This window comes from Dama dama, chromosome 9, assembly GCF_033118175.1.
Source record: "Dama dama isolate Ldn47 chromosome 9, ASM3311817v1, whole genome shotgun sequence".
NCBI lineage: Eukaryota > Metazoa > Chordata > Mammalia > Artiodactyla > Cervidae > Dama > Dama dama.
In genome coordinates, this window is record NC_083689.1 from 70,614,612 (window position 1) to 70,634,570 (window position 19,959).

A 19,959-nucleotide genomic window follows, 5' to 3' on the forward strand; every position below is an offset into this window, starting at 1 on the left:
GGCGATTCCCATAAGGATAACAGCTGATCTTTCAATAGAAATTCTCCAGACCAGGAGGGAATGGCAGGACATACTTAAAGTGAGGGAAGAAAATAACCTACAGCCCAGATTACTGCACCCAGCAAGGATCTCATTCAGATATGAAGGAGAATTCAAAAGCTTTACAGACAAGCAAAAACTGAGAGAATTCAGCACCACCAAACCAGCTCTTCAACAAATGCTAAAGGATTTTCTCTAGACACGAAACACAGAAAGGGTCTATAAACTCAAACCCAAAACAACAAATTAAACGGCAATGGGATCATACTTATGAATAATTGCCTTAAATGGAAATGGGTTGAAAGCCCCAACAACAACAACAACAAAAAAGACTGGCTGAATGGATACAAAAACAAGACCCTATATATGTTGTCTACAAAGAGACCCACCTCGAACCAAGGGAAACATACAGACTGAAAGTGAAGGGCTGGAAAAAGATACTCCATGCAAATAGAGACCAAAAGAAAGCAGGAGTAGCAATACTCATATCAGATAAAATAGACTTTAAACAAAGGCTGTGAAAAGAGACAAAGAAGGACACTACATAATGATCAGAGGATCAATCCAAGAAGAAGATGTAACAATTATAAATGCATATGCACCCAACATAGGAGCACCACAATATGTAAGACAAATGCTAACAAGTATGAAAGGGGAAATTAACAGTAACACAATAATAGTGGGAGACTTTAATACCCCACTCACACCTATGGATAGATCAACTAAACAGAAAATTAACAAGGAAACACAAACTTTAAATGATACAATAGACCAGTTAGACCTAACTGATATCTATAGAACATTTCACCCCAAAATAGTGAATTTCACCTTTTTCTCAAGTGCACATGGAACCTTCTCCAGGATAGATCAAATCCTGGGCCATAAATATAGCCTTGGTAAATTTAAAAAAACTGAAATCATTCCAAGCATCTTTTCTGACCACAATGCAGTAAGATTAGATACCAGTTAAAGAGAAAACCTATTAAAAATTCCAACACATGGAGGCTGAACAACATGCTGCTGAATAACCAACAAATCACAGAAGAAATAAAAAAATAAATGCACAGAAATGAATGAAAATGAAAACACAGCAACCCAAAACCTATGGGACACTGTGAAAGCAGGGCTAAGGGGAAGGTTCATACAATACAGGCTTACTTCAAGAAACAAGAGAAAAGTCAAATAAATAATCTAACTCTACACCTAACGCAACTAGAAAAGGAAGAAATGAAGAACCCCAGGTTTAGTAGAAGGAAAGAAATCTTAAAAATTAGGGCAGAAATAAATGCAAAAGAAACAGAAGAGACCATAGCAAAAATCAACAAAGCTAAAAGTTGGTTCTTTGAGAAGATAAATAAAATTGACAAACCATTAGCCAGACTCATCAAGAAACAAAGGGAAAAGAATCAAATCAACAAAATTAGAAATGAAAATGGAGAGATCCCAACAGACAACACAGAAATACAAAGGATCATAAAAGACTACTATTAGCAACTATATGCCAATAAAATGGACAACTTGGAAGAAATGGACAAATTCCTAGAAAAGTACAACCTTCCAAAACTGAACCAGAAAGAAATAGAAAATCTTAAAGACCCATAATAAGCCCAGAAATTGAAACTATAATCAGAAATCTTCCAGCAAACAAAAGCCCAGGACCAGATGGCTTCACAGCTGAATTCTACCAAAAATCTTGAGAAGAGCTAACACCCATCCTGCTCAAATTCTTCCAGAAAATTGCAGAGGAAGGTAAACTTCCAAACTCATTCTATGAGGCCACCATCACTCTAATACCAAAACCAAAGATGCCACAAAAAAAAAGAAAATGAAAAGAGAACCCTTTTACACTGTTGGTGGGAATGCAAACTAGTACAGCCACTATGGGCAACAGTGTGGAGATTCCTTAAAAAACTGGGAAAAAAAAAAAAAAAACTGGAAATAGAACTGCCACACGATCCAGAAATCCCATTGCTGCATATACACACCAAGGAAACCAGAACTGAAAGAGACACGTGTACCCCAATGTTCATCACAACACTGTTTATAATAGCTAGGACATGGAAGCAACCTAGATGTCCATCGGCAGACGAATGGCAAGAAAGCTGTGGTACATATACACAATGGGATATTACTCAGCCATTAAAAAGAATGTATTTGAATCAGTTCTAATGAGGTGGATGAAACTGGAGCCTGCTATACAGAGTGAAGTCAGTCAGAAAGAAAAACACCAATACAGTATATTAACACATATATATGGAATTTAGAAAGATGGTAATGATGACCCTATACATGAGACAGCAAAAGAGACACAGATGTAAAGAATAGACTTTTGGACTCTGTGGGAGAAGGCGAGGGTGGGATGATTTGAGAGAATAGCATCGAAACATGTATATTACCATATGTGAAACAGATCGCCAGTCCAAGCTCGATGCATGAGACAGGGTACTCAGGGATGGAGCACTGGGATGACCCTGAGGGATAGGATGGGGAGGGAGGTGGGAGGGGGGTTCAGGATGGGGGACACATGTACACCCATGGCTGATTCATGTGAATGTATGGCAAAAACCACTACAATATTGTAAAGTAATTAGCCTCCAATTAAACTTAATTAATTTAAAGAAAATAAATAAATAGACACAAATATTAATGATTAAAAAAAAAAAGAAAATGACAGACAAATATAACTGATGAACATAGATGCAAAAATCCTTAACAAAATTCTAGCAAACAGAACCCAACAACATATTAAAAAGATCATACATTGTGACCAAGTGGGCTTTATCCCAAGGATGCAAGGATTCTTCAATATCTACAAATCAATCAATGTAATACACAACATTAACAAATTGAAAGATAAAAACCATATTATTATCTCAATAGATAAAGAGAAACCATTTGACAAAATTCAACATCCATTTATGATAAAAACCCCTCCAGAAAGCAGGAATAGAAGGAACATACCTCAACATAATAAAAGCTATATATGACAAACCCACAGCAAACAGTATCCTCAATGGTGAAAAATTGAAAGCATTTCCCCTTAAGTCAGGAACAAGACAAGGGTGCCTACTCTCACCACTACTATTCAACATAGTTTTTGAAGTTTTGGCCAAAGCAATCAGAGCAGAATCAGAAATAAAAGGAATCCAGGCTGGAAAAGAAGAAGTAAAACTCTCACTGTTTGCAGATGACATGATCCTCTACATAGAAAACCCTAAAGATTCCACCAAAAATTACTAGGCCTAATTAATGAATATAGTAAAGTTGCAGGATATAAAATCAATACACAGAAATCCCTTGCATTCCTATACACTAACAATGAGAAAACAGAAAGAGAAATTAAGGAAACAATTCCATTTACCATTGCAACGAAAAGAATAAAATACTTAGGACTATATCTACCTAAAGAAACAAAAGACCTATATATAGAAAACTATAAATGCTGGTTAAATAAATCAAAGAGGACACAAATAGATGGAGAAATATACCGTGTTCATGGATCAGAAGAATCAATATGGTGAAAATAAGTATAGTACCCAAAGCAATCTATAGATTCAAGGCAATCCCTAACAAGCTACCAGTGGTACTTTTCATTGAACTAGAACAAATAATTTCACAGTTTGTATGGAAATACAAAAAAACCTCGAATAGCCAATGCAATCTTGAGAAAGAAGAATGGAACTGGACGAATCAGTCTGCCTGACTTCAGGCTCTACTACAAAGCTACAGTCATCAAGACAGTATTGTACTGGCACAAAGACAGAAATATGGATCAATGGAACAAAATAGAAAGCCCAGAGATAAACCCATGCACGAATGGACACCTTATATTCGACAAAGGGGGCAAGAATACAATGGAGAAAAGACAATCTCTTTAACGAGTGGTGCTGGGGAAACTGGTGAACCACTTGTAAGAGAATGAAATTAGAACACTTTCTAACATCATACACAAAAATAAACTCAAAATGGATTAAAGATCTAAATGTAAGACCAGAAACTATAAAACTCTTAGAGGAGAACATAGGAAAAACACTCTCCAACATAAATCACAGCAGGATCCTCTATGACTCACCTCCCAGAGTACTAGAATAAAGACAAAAATAAACAAATGGGACCTAATTAAACTTAAAAGCTTTTGCACAACAAAGGAAACTATAAGCAAGGTAAAAAGACAGTCTTCAGAATGGGAGAAATAATAGCAAATTAAGCAACTGACAAAGAATTAATTTCAAATATACACAAGCAACTCCTGCAGCTCAATTCCAAAAAAATAAATGACCCAATCAAAAAATGGGCCAAAGACCTAAACAGATATTTCTCTAAAAAAGACATACAGATAGCTAACAAACACATGAAAAGATGCTCAACATCACTAATTATCAGAGAGATGCAAATCAAAACCACACTGAGGTACCATCTCAAGCCAATCAGAATGGCTGCTATCCAAAAGTCTACAAGCAATAAATGCTGGAGAGGGTGTGCAGAAAAGGGAACCCTCTTACGCTGTTGGTGGGAATGCAAACTAGTACAGTCACTATGGAGAACAGTGTGGAAATTCCTTTAAAAATTGGAACTAGAATTACCATATGACCAGCAATCCCACTGCTGGGCATACACACCGAAGAAACCAGAATGAAAGAGACACGTGTACCACAATGTTCATTGCAGCACTGTTTATAATAGCCAGGACATGGAAGCAACCTAGATATCCTAAATCAGCAGACAAATGGATAAGAAAGCTGTGGTACATATACACAATGGAATATTTCTTAGCCACTAAAAAGAATACATTTGAATAAGTTCTAATGAGGTGGCTGAAACTGGAGCCCATTATACAGAGTGAAGTAAGCCAGAAAGAAAAACACCAGTACAGTATACTAACGCATATATATGGAATTTAGAAAGATGGTAACAAAAACCCTATATGCGAGACAGCAAAAGAGACACAGATGTATAGAACAGTCTTTTGGACTCTGTGGGAGAGGGCGAGGGTGGGATGATTTGGGAGAATGGCATTGAAACATGTATATTATCATATGTGAAACGAATTGCCAGTCCAGGTTTGATGCATGAGACAGGGTGCTTGGGGCTGGTGCACTGGGATGACCCAGAGGGATGGGATGGGGAGGAAGGTGGGAGGGGGGTTCAGGATGGGGAACACATGTACACCCATGGCAGATTCATGTCAATATATGGCAAAACTACTAAAATATTGTAAAGTAATTAGCCTCCAATTAAAATAAATAAATTTATATTAAAAAAAAAAAACAAAAAAAACAAGCATCCAGCCCTCATGGACTACTTTGGTGTGAGTAGCTCTGAATGTCCCCCAAACTACTCAAGCATGAGTTATTTCAGGGTTTACTAAAAGTGAAATTAATCTCCAGTCTTTTAACTGCTCATGTAGAAATGCTTCTAAATGATTAAAATTATCTTTACATTTAGCCTTTGTCTAATACTTCTGGGAAAACCAAAATTTAATTGAGTTGTGAGAAAGAAATATAACACAGGTATTGATTCAATATGAAAAAGACCTTTTATCATTCCAAAACAATTTTAAAAATCAAAGTGGTTTGAGGACAGTTTAGCATTTTGTAGAAACTGGTAACACTCTCAAACAATACTATTATATTTGCAAACTCTATTTTCTAAAACAGAAAGCTTGTTTTGCTACTGCTTCCCTCTCTTTTTTCCTTGCATTTATTTCTGCCCTGCCTCATTCTAAAAACCAGAGCCTGCCAGTTGTCAACATAAGCACCTAGAAATGTGGCACTGATATAGCAAAATATCATAAATTATATGGTTATTGATTTTTTTCTCCTGGTGTATTCATGGTCTACTCAATACCATTGCTTCTTCAAACTGCTCAAATACCATCCTCCTCCCAAAGAAAGCAAAATGCCTTGTATTTCAGAACCCTGAGAAACCAAATTTGTCTATAATGGCAAAATCACACTCACCTCCATTTTCTATTGGGGAAATAAAAATCTGTACACAATATGAATTGAAACCTTTGGGACCCTGAGCACTATCACATTTGGATTTTAAAGAAAGAAAAATGGACAATCATGAAATGCTTGCACGTTACATTCTATAAGTCCCAGACTACATGTCCTGATTCTAAGTTGAATTCAGATATTCTTGACAGCCTTGGTAACTGAGGTAGAAGTTTTTTTGTTTTTCTATCTTCCCAATCAGAATTCATGATGGAAAGATTCATGAGATCTAAACAGAACGTACAATTCTAAGAAGCATGTTTAATCTTTTGAAGGCCTCTGCAATGATCAGAAAGTTGGAGCCAATTTAGTATAAAAAATTAGAACTCTGTGACAGAGGTTGACTTTACACAGTTGAGCTAGCAACACTCTACCCAGTGTCCCTGACTCATAGCAATGCCATGGGAAACTGACTGGAAAATTGTGCAGCTGATTGAACGGACTCTGACACGGTATCTGGTCACTGTCTTCTACAGTCAAGGGATAACACCTTAGAATCTGGATCCAGGACTTAGTGATAGTCATCAATAATGTAGACATTGTCTTCTGCTTGGATAGGCTTCAGAGCTGCATTTTTCAAAGCTCCAATGTGAGAATCTTTCAATGGAATCACGCTGTAAAAGAATAACATGAGTAAGAGAAAAGAAGATCACTTCTTAAGTATGAGCAGCATATTTGTTTATGTTCATTCAAGCCTGGGTATGTGCATTTCTCAGAGCCCCATTCAAACATCCTATGAAATGAATAGAAGTTCCAGAATTGTGAATATGAAGTTACAGGAAATTATTTTTTCTAAGGAGATAGAAAGTCACACCTTTCAGTTTCAAAAAACTCACACTGGTCTCTTCCAAGACACTCGTGCAAAAGAACAGAAAAATTTATAATCCAAGAAGACAAATACCACACATCAAATTGAAGTACTAAACCAGGATGCACAGTCTCAAAGATAGGCAGGAAATGGTTTGGCTGATGTTTTTCTAGCTGAGGACTGTGACCCTGTAGCAAATATTATTTAGTACTATGTATCCTGTATTTAAGATAAATACATATAAGTATACAAAATATCAGAGCATATCAGATGTAGTAAAATAGTATTGCTTCACCTAAGTGTGTTCTAGATCAGAATCAAAACTCACAGCCTGCCTTAACAGTCAAAATTAGAAAGCCCTGGGTTAGGTGAGTTTTATAACATGAAGACTCACACATCAAGTGTACACAAAGGTCATTTGTGGAGTTTTGATATCAATGCTTTTATAGAAGTTGTCTGTAGTCACTATTTTTTTACCTAAGCCTGTCCAGAAATGATATGAAATGCACTGAATCTTCACTCAGCTCTGATCTTTAAACAGATGAGTCATACATGTGTGGAAACAGCTTAGGTATCAGCAGCTCAAAATGAGTCAACCTGATATAGCTGCCCGAAAAATAACATCATGAAGAAATATATCTTTTTGCTTCAGTTTTGTTTGCTTTTCTATATTATACAGCATCTTCTACAATAAATATTTTCTTTTCTGATTAGATGATTAAAAACTGAAACTTTAAAGAAGTAAACATTGAAAGAACAAAAATCAACTAAAAGTATGTTATCATTCATGCTTTTCTGTTTGTAGGGTGTACTTATGTTTTTTCCATTCTTGGAAGCTGACAGTCAAAAACTCCTAAAAGTCTGGTTTTGGACTCTAAGAGACCTGCTGTGTGATGTGACCTTGGATGCCACTAAACATCTGTAAAACTGTTTTTTAATTTGTAAACTGAGAATAATACTACTGCCTGTGCCACAGGTTTATTACTGTGAAGGGCATGTCTGCAGTAATAAAATCCAGCGTCTATGGAACACTTGCTATTGCTGGAGATTATTCAGGGCGTATTTTGTATACTGCCTAATGTGATTAGGGCCTCCCTGATGGCTCAGACGGTAAAGCGTCTGTCTGCAATGCTGGAGACCTGGGTTCGATCCGTGGGTCAGGAAGATCCCCTGAAGAAGGAAATGGCAACCCACTCCAGTACTCTTGCCTGGAAAATTCCATGAACAGAGGAGCCTGGTAGGATACAATTCATGGGGTCGCAAAGAGTTGGACACGACTGAGCGATTTTACTTACTTACTTGCTTCATGTGATTAACTCAGATGTAGGAAAGATTGGGTACAAACATTCAATGAAAGAGAACTAAGAATAATGGATGGCAGTTAAAGAGGGACGAATTCAGAATCAAAGAAAGACTTAGTTTAAGGCCCAAGATGGACCAGATGAAGCAGTTTATATGGTTGGAAGTAGGTAGTGGTTTCCTATCTTTACAGATGTTTGGGAAAATGACTCCAGGGATGGTTACAAAGAAGATTTAATTTTTTATTGGGTGAAGCGGTAAATTTGCAAAAACTGTAAATTGAAATGCCTGTGAGGCCAGACAGCTAACGTAAATGAACAGAGCAGGCTGGTTACGGAACAATAGGGGAGGTGGGAACCGTGGGGAGCTGGAGGGATGTCCCTACCTCCTGCCTTCGCAGGTCTTCAGCCTGGAGGTGTCTTCCTCCAGATTTTTGCAGAGCTGCCTTCTGCTTCTTTGGAGCTCACTCACATAGCCTACTGCCCTGCTCCAGTATTCCCCATGGTATTTCTCTGGAAGTTCTATAAGGCCCTGCTTATTCATTTATATGTTTCCTGTCTGTTCTGCTCATCTTTTCTGAATATAATAGATTCAATAGACATGCAATAAACGAAGCACTGAACTAAACAACCCATTCAAATGATCCCTGAAACAATACCTGCAATTTAGTTCACGTGCTCTAAGAGATAAGGTTTGAGGTGTTATTTCTGTAGTAGTTATGACACAATTCCAGGGAAATATAGAGATGCTTGGAGAAGGAAATGGCAACCCTGGAACCCTGTCTCCTTGCCTGGAGGATCCCAGGGACAGAGGAGCCTGGTGGGCTGCCATCTATGGGGTCGCACAGAGTCAGACACAACTGAAGCGACTTAGCAGCAGCAGCAGCAGCAGCAGCACCATAGAGATGCTAAAATCATCACTGGAAGGTTGAACAGCAATGGAGGTGTTCTATATACTAGATTTTTCAGGATCCAGAGTATAAAATGGAGAACTCGGAAGGAAAAGAGGAGAGGGACAGAGAAATTTTCCATATGTTTACTAGAGTAAGAACATCAAAAGGCATTACTAACACAAACCATTTCAAACTTACCGTAGTAGCTCCACTTTGCTACCCAGGCAAAAATATCCTAAATTGAAGGGGAAATGAAGAGAAAATTAAACATGCAAGCCAAAGAGTTCATGAATTTTTTTTCAAACCAATATATTATTACGATTATTACTTTAATATGAGCAAGATCAGTGCGGCTCTCAGAGTCTAAAAAAAAATGGCATTTACAAGAAAGAAAATTTTTAAAAAGAAAGAGAAAAAAATCAATCTGGACCCTAACCTGATAATTCCAGGTAACTTCTCTTGAATCTCCAGGAGCCAAGTAAGTCCCTTGGTATAAAGTATCTTGTGACTCGTAGGTTTAGTGTATTGACCTACATGCCCTAGCTTACATTAATGCCATTATATTTCACTGAAAAAAACCCTGAATATTGCACTTCTCTCATAGATGGCAGGTTTTACACACACATACACACACAACTAGTGAAAGGAGACCAGGAGGTGTTGGATGACTGTCATCTGAAACCCTTTGTTCTTCTCCTAGCACTGAAATCATGTACCCTCCTAAATGTCTCTTGTGCTTCTTCTATTAAATGGGTGTTATAAAACCATCAACAGTTTTAACCCATAGGGTTAAAAATTTGTTATTGATGGAATTGGAAAAGAACAAAACGGGACGGAACAAATTTTGTATTATTACAGTGGTTTTTGACTTCCAAAATCAGCTTTACACAACCAGTGCTTATTTCTCCATATTTAATTTCTCCTATGAATAATTTAAATATCATGTTTATGGAACAGTAAATTTCAGATAAATGAAAAATAAGGAAAGAACAAGGTAAGAACCAAGCAAGTTACATGAAACTGATATCACATGGAATGTACAGCTACATGCATTTGGCTCAAGAATACTCCTGTGGGCTCAAGAATATTCCTCAATATTTCAGTCCTGAGGTGACTTACTTCTCCTAATCCAGAAAACCACAAACATGAGCAACAATGCCAAAACAGTAACAGAGATTCCAATGTAGACTCCCTTGTTGGTGCTCATCCATGTTTCTTGTGCCAGCGCCGCAGGCTACAGAAACATCAGCAGATCAAACACAAAACAGAAAAATTAAACAATCTTGTTAGAGTTATAGGCAGAAAACATTTCAGAAAATAATATACCAAACACATTATTGTTTATTGGCCCCTGGCTAGTTCTGGATCATGAGGGGTAAAGGTATAAATGATGTGAAGTTGTAGCCTTAGGATGAAATTCTAAGACAACACAAAATTCAAACTGTATTTGGGGGTGGTGGAAATGTTTACATCTTACTTGCGGTGGTATTTAGAGAAGGGTACAGATTTGTTAAACTCAAACTGTATTCTTCAAATGAGTATGCTTTATTATTATAATTTATATATATTGTAAAAATAATAAGCTCCTTTCATAAATAATCCTCTTATGATGCTAATAAAAAACAATTTTGGTCCCTATATAAGTTGCCATGGTGGTGCTATTTGTTCAGTTCCTGAAACTGGCCATTAATTAAAACACTTCTTTGAACTAGAATTCAAGATTCTATGTCTTTGTAAATGGGCATGAAAGGCTGCTCAGATTCATGGCTCTGCTTAACAATTAAAATGCTGTGCAACTGGGAAAAAAATTCCTAGTGTGAGGGATCATCACGTCCTAGAGTAAACACAAAACTTACCAGGCCATCATGCCTACCTCCTTTACATAGCTTAATTCTAATTCTAAAGATGTCCCACCAGGTAGGTATTTTAACAGAAAGGAAGTGGAAAATCAGAGAAAAAGATTAAGTCTCAAGTCTCCTCCTGCATAAGAGTTTAATCTCTGGAGTCAGAATCCCAGATTAACTTTTATTTAGTTGCTCTGTGACCCTAGCAAGTTATTTAGCCTCTCCAAACCTCTTTTTCTGTCAAATGCAGATTAAATAGGGTTTTGGGAAACGTACTTCAGGTACCTCCTGATAAACACTATGAGGAATACAGAGGAGGGTGACCTAGCCTCTGAGCTGTCCTTGCCTAAACAGAAAACAGTCAGTGCCTTGGGAGGGAAAAGCTGTGTTATCACCTTACTTGTGGCAGGTAAAGCAGTTAGAAAGAACACAGGGTTACAGGAAGCAGTCTTTGCTTGCTTTCTAAAAAATATTATGTTGCATAAAAACTGGAAATTATTTTAGAGTATGTAGCTCAGGATAAAGAAAGAAAAACAAAAATCAACCATAATTTCAACATCCAGAAATAGTTACTATTACCATTTTTCATTACATACACTTCTAGAATTTTATCTTTCTAGTACTTTTCTTAACAGACACAGTTACCGTATTCAATGTATACTACAGTGTATACATCATTTATTTTGTATCTGTAACCTATATATACTAAATATATATATATATATTTTTTTCACTTTTGGCAATGCTACATAGCTTGTGGGAATCTTAGTTCCCTGATCAGCTATCGAACCTGTACTTACTTCATTGGCGGCATGGACTCTTAATCACTGGACTGTCAGGGAAGTCCCAATCCTATTTGAAAACTTAGTTTTTTCATTTAACAATTGACACTGTCTTCTCATGGCAGTAAGTACACTGCAGTGACAACATTGTTAATGGCAATAAATGGGCATGCTTAATTGATAAGTAATTAATCTCCTATTATGGAATGTTTAGGTTGTTTGTCACATTTTCATGATAATAAACAGCAGCAATGTATATCTTATTTTATACATCTTTATGTATATGTTCATTCTCTCCTTACGATGCAGCTCAAGAAGTTGACCTACTGGGTGGAAATATATGCTGCTTGGTTTCAAGATACCTGGGAGACACCTTGATATCTTCACGGTCAAGACACAAAACGCCCCGATTGGGCTACCACCTATTGTGAACTTGCTTCTATACTGCTTATATTATATAGAAGAGATTAATTGCTACTAAATATACCTGTCCTGCAGATAACTGAGGTCAAAAACAATCTTATCATTCAGAGTGTTTGTTTCTTTTTTTTAAACTAGCATAAGTCTGACTGACAGGACATTTACATGGTGGCAGTTCTGCTATTTAACAAGCACAAACAAATTCAGCCCATATCCATCAGATTCATCAGTACGCATCTCATCAGAGTGATTAATCTTTCATATCATTCTTATGTGGTAGTGTTCTCTTTGTCACTAAGTTATGCAATATAAGGCCATTTGATGTCACATTAACCCCACTTTGCTTGACCTTGAATTTCTCTTATTTCTCACCACTTGCAATCAAGATTACTCTCATACCTGAATCTGTTCAAGTTTTTTGCTTCTAAGAGTTATTTGCACATAGTGAAAGGAAAGTTGTTTCACCCAAGGGAGCCAAAAGTAAAACTCTCATTAATAAATTCTTCTAACTTACACACAAAGATGAGGCTTTGATGAACATCATGAGACTATAGTCCCTTGGATTTTTCCCAAGCTAATTGCGGGAAAAGTGTGAGAACAAATTATAGAATCACAAAGTTGTTGAAGACCTGAGGACCTTAATATGTCATCATATGGGTAGGATTATATATAGAAAGACTCAGCAGTGGCCTCAAAATTTCTCTATAGGAGGAAAAATGGGTTGGAAAAAGATATTAGGAGGCCTATATTTAAGGAATCACACTTTCATTGACATATTTTTGGTGGGGATGGCCCCAATGCCACTACATCAATTCAAGGCATATTATTTCTCTAACAATGATCTAAGTCTTTCCTGGTGTGTAATGTTAATTCAGTCTTGTGGACACTCCTGAGTTTTCCAAATATTCTGTCATATTGAGTGTGGCACTTTCACAGCATCTTCTTTCAGGATTTGAAATAGCTGACTGGAAAAGGTCAGTTTTCATTCCAATCCCTAATAAAGGCAATGCCAAAAAATGTTCAAACTACCGTATATTGCACTCATCTCACACACTAGTAAAGTAATACTCAAAATTCTCCAAGCCAGGCTTCAGCAAATACGTAAACCATGAATTTCCAGATGTTCAAGCTGGTTTTAGAAAAGGCAGAGGAACCAGAGATCAAATTGCCAACATCCGCTGGATCATCAAAAAAGCAAGAGAGTTCCAGAAAAACATCTATTTCTGCTTTATTGACTATGCGAAAGCCTTTGAATGTGTAGATCACAATAAACTGTGGAAAATTCTTTAAGAGATGGGAATACCAGACCACCTGACCTGCCTCTTGAGAAACCTATATGCAGGTCAGGAAGCAACAGTTAGAGCTGGACACGGAACAACAGACTGGTTCCAAATAGGAAAAGGAGTATGTCAAGGCTGTTTATTGTCACCCTGCTATTTAACTTATATGCAGAGTACATCATGAGAAACACTGGGCTGGAATAAGCACAAGCTGGAATCAAGATTGCTGGGAGAGATATCAATAACCTCAGATATGCACATGACACCACCCTTATGGCAGGAAGTGAGGAGGAACTAAAAAGCGTCTTAATGAAAGTGAAAGAGGAGAGTGAAAAAGTTGGTTTAAAGCTCAACATTCAGAAAACTAAGATCATGGCATCTGGCCCCATCACTTCATGGGAAATAGATGGGGAAACAGTGGGAACAGTATCAGACTTTATTTGGGGGGGGCTCCAAAATCACTGTAGATGGTGATTGCAGCCATGAAATTAAAAGACGCTTACTCCTTGGAAGGAAAGTTATGACCAAGCTAGATAGCATATTAAAAAGCAGAGACATTACATTTCCAACAAAGGTCCATCTAGTCAAGGCTATGGTTTTTCCAGTGGTCAGGTATGGATGTGAGAGTTGGACTGTGAAGAAAGCTGAGCGCCAAAAAATTGATGATTTTGAACTGTGGTGTTGGAGAAGACTCTTGAGAGTCCCTTGGACTGCAAGGAGATCCAACCAGTCCATCCTAAAGAGATCAGTCTTGGGTTTTCATTGGAAGGATGATGTTGAAGCTGAAACTCCAGTACTTTGGCCACCTCATGTGAAGAGTTGACTCATTCAAAAAGACCCTGATGCTGAGAGGAATTGGGGGCAGGAGGAGAAGGGGCCGACAGAAGATGAGATGGCTGGATGGCATCACCGACTCGATGGACATGAGTTTGAGTAAACTCTGGGAGTTGGTGATGGACAGGGAAGCCTGGCGTGCTGCGATTCATGGGGTCGAAAAGAGTCGGACAACTGAGTGACTGAACTGAACTGAACTGAATGTTGATACACTATGCCTGAAATAATTCACTCCTTTTTTCTTATTTTCTTGTCAGGAGAAACTCTGTCATGGGTGTATATGTGTGTGTAGAGTAAAATATCACTTTTCAGGTATTTCTAACAAACTAGTGCATCTATATAGAGTTTTAAAATTAATTAAAGTATCCCTATTGAAGAGTCAAATTATTTTCTTCCTTTATTTTTTAAATTAGAAAAAATCAATCTGTGGACTAATCTGACAATAATAATCTCTAAATGTAACTTTATTCCAGAAGAGACATATAAGTGAATCAGGCTAATAAAATAGGAAGGAATATACTTACAGGTTGATTGTTATGCCAATGGGGATCTGGAGACTGTGTTACAGTGCCATTTCCATCTGCTCAACATGAAAGAAAATTAAAAGGAATTACAAAAAGATATTGAACTTCCCTGCAAGTACCAAATATTTTCACACTGCCTTCTGGTAATGAAGGGGAAGTTGAATAATCATATGGCCTAATGCTGTAGGCATCCCAAGACTAAAACCAAGTTAGTAACATCTATTAATTTAAGTAGTAAGGATGTGCTTCTTAACCATTTTGTCATGGACACTTTGAAAATGAACCCTTTTTTTTCTCCCTATGGGAAAAAAAATGCATGCTCACAGAAAGTTTACTGAAATTTTAGACAAGTCAGAGTAACCCATTCTCAGAACTAGGTTAAAAATTACCAATTACAGATAAATAATCAAAATATTCATGGCAGCTCAGAAACTTCCAGTGAGTGCTCAGAAGTCATTACACATCCAAAGAGCAGAACCACTCTGTTCAGAATGAACATTACATTGGTTTTACACTCAAAATGTGAGTGAAATGCACTAAGATACCTCAAACAGGTGGCATCCAACTCCTACATTATATGCCTGTGTGCCCAGACACTGATCCAAATCTGCTTTAGAAAATATGTTACATCACTCCCAACACCAGTATACCTAAAATCCCAATATAAAAGGATATTATTTCTTCAAGTTTTGAATGTCCAAATTTTAATAGTGTTTTGAAATATCTCTTTTGTCACACAGAACATATACTGTTGGCCCTTCTAAGCAACTATAGGTCTAATACAGAATTCTCTCTTTACTGAGTATCTATTATATACAAGCACTTTACATCCCTATACCAATTTTCTTAATCCAAAATTTTAGATGAGGTGCTGAAATGGTTGAAGTTTCCAACTCGACTAAAAGACAAGAGCCTCAGCTCATAACCACCGCACTCATTATATTCCCATTCAATGAAAATACTGCAGGTCTCAGAGATTCCCATACTACTGACAGAGTTATAATACCATCATTTTCTAATGGTAGTGAAAATGAACTAACTACATCCCCCTAAGTTCTCAAACTTTACATTACTGTATCTACAATTGAAACATTCCAACACTACTTCTTCAAGAGATAAAGACAGTACCTACAGTCTAGTCTGTGGGTATGATTTATGTTATAACCTTAAATCCTTAAGCTATAGAATGAGTGATGTTGTAAAAAAAAAATAGCAAGGACTTGAGTCAGATAAAACTTGACTTCAGTACTGACATGTCGCTTACCAATGTGACCTTGATCAATATCCTTTACATACACATTATATACATATGCATGTAAATGTATGTATTTATATTTTGAGCTGGGGTAACCTTGAACTACAAGCTGTTGATAGCACCTGTCTCATAAAGTTGTCATATTAGATGATGCATGTAAGGTGCTTAACACATGTTAAACAAATATCAGGTATCACAATTACGTTGCTATATAACAATAGGAGCAATGGGGAAGGGACACCATGCAATGGATTTTCCAAATATCATGTCCTTCATTCCTTACAAACATGTAGTGAGGAATGAAACAACTTGTCCATGGGCATGCAGCTTGAAACTGCCCATGGGCGGATAGTTGAATTGGAAGCTGTTTGTCTCCAAAGTAGAACTAAATGTCCTCGTCAGTCTAACAATAGCAAGAAATAAACCTGCCTGAGATAATTAAATAAGATACTATACAACAGTTTGCTGGCACATGCATCTGAAAAGGTAGCTGCAGGCCATATGAAACCAAAACTCCTTCTGGACTAACATTCTTTGCTTTGTGAGGCTTTAACCCACTGAACTACCACTTGGACACTGTGAGGATTTGGCTGAAGGGCCTCAGTGATGCTTCCAGGACAGCAGCAGTCACAGAAGTTGTGGGGACACAGCTGCTCCAATGCCTGTTTCATGCTGGCAAGTCTACCTTGACCAGATTTTAGTGACATATTTTAGAGAACAATTTCCCATTTCCTACTTTGTTCTTCCTCTTAGCATAAAAGAGTGGGGTACGGTTGCTCCACCTGCTCTAACATGTATTTTTATCTGCTTTCTCTTTGTTTTTGTGCCCAGAAACAGTTCACACCAAGGATTCCACTTTCAAAATCAAATGTCACTATTAGCTAATCCCAATTAAATCGGTCCCTCTCTGAGTCCTGCTGCATGTCCATTTTCAATTAAGAGCTTCCTTGACTGATTTGCAAAGATGGCCACCCTGGGTGTTTGCTACAGATTAGCAACTCCTGAGCATAATGAGTCATACCCACAGGTCTCACAAAGTCTGACTTTGTTTGGATGTTTCACAGGCACATGGACAAATAAGCCACTTCTGCATTACAAAGGGGTCACATGTGGCACTCTCTAAATATGCCACCATGGGTAACAGAGTTAGCTGGAAAAGATGACAATTCAATATCATCTTTCTCCATTATAGGAAAAACAGACTAATCTTACATTTCAAAAGAATATGGACTTTCCAAAACAAGGGAGAACTGGGAGACTTTTGGAGTGGAATAGCACAATCCTAGTGGGACCTGCCTCTTTGGTTCTGGTGTCCATGTCTTCAACCCAACGCAAAGTGTCCATGTGAAATGAAAGCTCAACAAGGCAGCGGGGGAGACTCCTGGCTCTGTGTAGTTTCTGGGGCTTAGAGGAAACATAAACACATGACCAGTTTGGTCTGGACTAGTTAGGATTTAATTGTTTTAAGGCTCTGTCCAGGGAAGTATGCCTAGAAATAAGTTTAAAGGCAAGGCTGATTCATTTTAATTAGAAAAATGTGGATATGTATGTAGATGGTCCCAAATCATACAAGCTGCCTATGTCACTCAAATGTACATATTTCCAGACATTCTAAGTAACAGTCATAATGGCCACTCTATCACTTACCCTGTAACTGTGTCCCAAGATCTTTATCTCAAATAATGCTTGTAAGAATAAGTGATATTCCATCCATTTTCCAAAGGATAAAACCAGATTCAAAGAGGGTAATAAGATATTTGTTTAAGTTGCATAGCTGAGTGGAATAGTCATATGGCATTGACGTCACGCTTCTCTTATTTCAGAATATGTGCTCTTAACAATGTGCTAATACTTATCAAAATTTGAAAGCTCCCAGGTGTTCAGGAAAGAAACTGAAGTTACCTGTTGAACAAGAGTGCCATGGTGAGCTGGTTATGTTTGTTTCATACACGGTAGTAGGCTGGGTTTCTGCTGTCTGAGTTGGAGAAGATAAAGAAGCTATAGGAATGACAAGAACGGAAAAATAGTGTTCAACTGGTGGAGGAAAATTTACACCCCCAGCAGAAATAACAAACAGAACTAAATCAGAAATTACCCTTTGACTCTTTCTTAGAAATATATTAATAGATGCCCTTGACGTATGACCCTGCTATGTAGGCATTTCATTATCGTGAATAAATCTGATCTAGATAATGATCTGAGAGCTTAACAACAGAATTAATTATTTCACTTTTTACACATCTTTTGTTGTTCAGTTGTTAAGTCATGTCCGACTCTTTGCAACCACATGACTGTAGCATGCCATGCTTCCCTGTCCTTCTCTGTCTCCTGGAGTTTGCTCAAACTCATGTCCATTGAGCAGCAATACTGTCTAACCATCTCATTCTCTGCCACCCTCTTCTCCTTTTGCCTTCAAACTTTCCCAGCATCGGGGTCTTTTCCAATGAGTCAGCTGTTCGCATAAGGTGGCCAAATTATTGGAGCTTCAGCTTTAGCATCAGTCCTGGGGTTGTCATAAGAATTAAGGAGCTTAATACTTATAAAGCAGTTAGCATGTTTCCTGACACAGGAAACAGAGTAAGCATTAACTTCACTGAAATCTTATCCTCAAGTGTTGGGTTAGGCTTCAAAATGGATTAACTGTTTTCTATTCAGAGCTCCTTGTAAGACAGAATCTGATTCACTTGGCCCTGCTCTGGCACCCTTATTTTTTCCTCATAATTCTATGTTAAACTGGGCTGGATGCACCATCCTTTGTAGATGTCCATGACCAGTGGTCTGGCTTTTTTTTTTTTTTTTTTTTTGCTATTAATGATTCCTTTGAGAATCTAATAAAACCCACAGATCCCTCTCACTCTGAAGATGCTTAAAGATACAAAAGATGAATATAAGAGGGTACAAGTGGTTCACAGATTCTGTGAAGCCAGGTTTGGAAACCTGTTAAGAATCCTTACCCTAGATTGTACATCTGCCTTAACATAGTGCCCTGGATGTAGTATATCCTCTCCTTTAAAAACTCTTGCACTTAGAAGTACTTTTGCTTACCTGGCTGGAGGTCCCTTGTGGGTGCTGGCACTGGAAGAGAAGTAGAGGACCTCGCTGTCACTGGAGCAGTGGTGACCGTCAGGTTTGGAGTGGTGGTGTTGATTGTTGACGGCATAGCAATGGTGGTGGTTGTTGGAGCAGTGGTGACCACTGTGGTTGGAGTAGTGGTGGTGCTGGTTGTTGAAGTTGTGGTGGTTGTTGTTTGGGGGGTAGTAGTGGTGGTTGTTGGAATAGTGGTAGTCGTTCTTGGAGTAGTAGTGATGGTTGTCTTTCTTGTAGTGGTGGTTGTTCTTGGAGTAGTGGTGGTGGTTGTGGTGGTTCTTGGAGTAGTGGTGGTGGTTGTGGTTGTTCTTGGAGTAGTGGTGGTGGTTGTGGTGGTTCTTGGAGTCGTAGTGGTGGTGGTTGTTGTAGTAGTAGTAGTGGTGGTGGTGGTTGTTGTAGGTGGAGCTAGAAATCAACATGAAAGCATGGATTCATCAAGCAGCATGAAACAAGAGACTCGTGCTGGGCCTGTGCACCAACACAACCAAGGAGACTGTCCCCAGGTAGAACTCAGCACTTATCTCCCATGAACTCCAAGTTCTAGTCATTGGTCAACTAGAACCTGTGACTGAGGAGGGGGTGAAGATGTAGTCACAGCAAGGCAACAGCTGCATTTAAAGGATGATATTGTGGGAGGTGTTGATATTAAAAAATGACACATGGGATTTGTGTTGAAGCACTTTGTAAAGACTAGTCATACATATCAGATTTACATATCTTCATAAACATCTGTAAGGGAGAGAAAAAGTGTCTAGAGCATGAAGCTATCTTTGTCCACTCAGCAGTACATGACTAGAACCCAATAGTAGTTCTCAAGGACCAGAATATTGACCAAGTAAATAGTATTTGCTTCTGTCAGTTCTAAGGGTACCCTCCCAAAATATCTGCATCCTAAATGT

The 19,959-nt window shown here is 37.9% G+C and overlaps 1 protein-coding gene across 1 annotated transcript in view; it reads right to left on the minus strand.

Moving 5' to 3' along the window:
* Positions 1-6,295: 6,295 nt before the first annotated feature.
* Positions 6,296-19,959, minus strand: part of LOC133061463 (hepatitis A virus cellular receptor 1-like) — a 33,757-nt gene continuing 20,093 nt past the window's right edge. The window contains exons 7-12 of the mRNA XM_061149472.1: positions 19,019-19,465; positions 17,876-17,971; positions 14,719-14,774; positions 10,154-10,268; positions 9,233-9,269; positions 6,296-6,649 (exon numbers count right to left, since the gene is read on the minus strand). Coding sequence (XP_061005455.1) covers positions 6,547-6,649; positions 9,233-9,269; positions 10,154-10,268; positions 14,719-14,774; positions 17,876-17,971; positions 19,019-19,465 — 854 coding nt within the window. The 3' untranslated portion in view covers positions 6,296-6,546. The remainder of the gene's footprint in view (positions 6,650-9,232; positions 9,270-10,153; positions 10,269-14,718; positions 14,775-17,875; positions 17,972-19,018; positions 19,466-19,959) is intronic.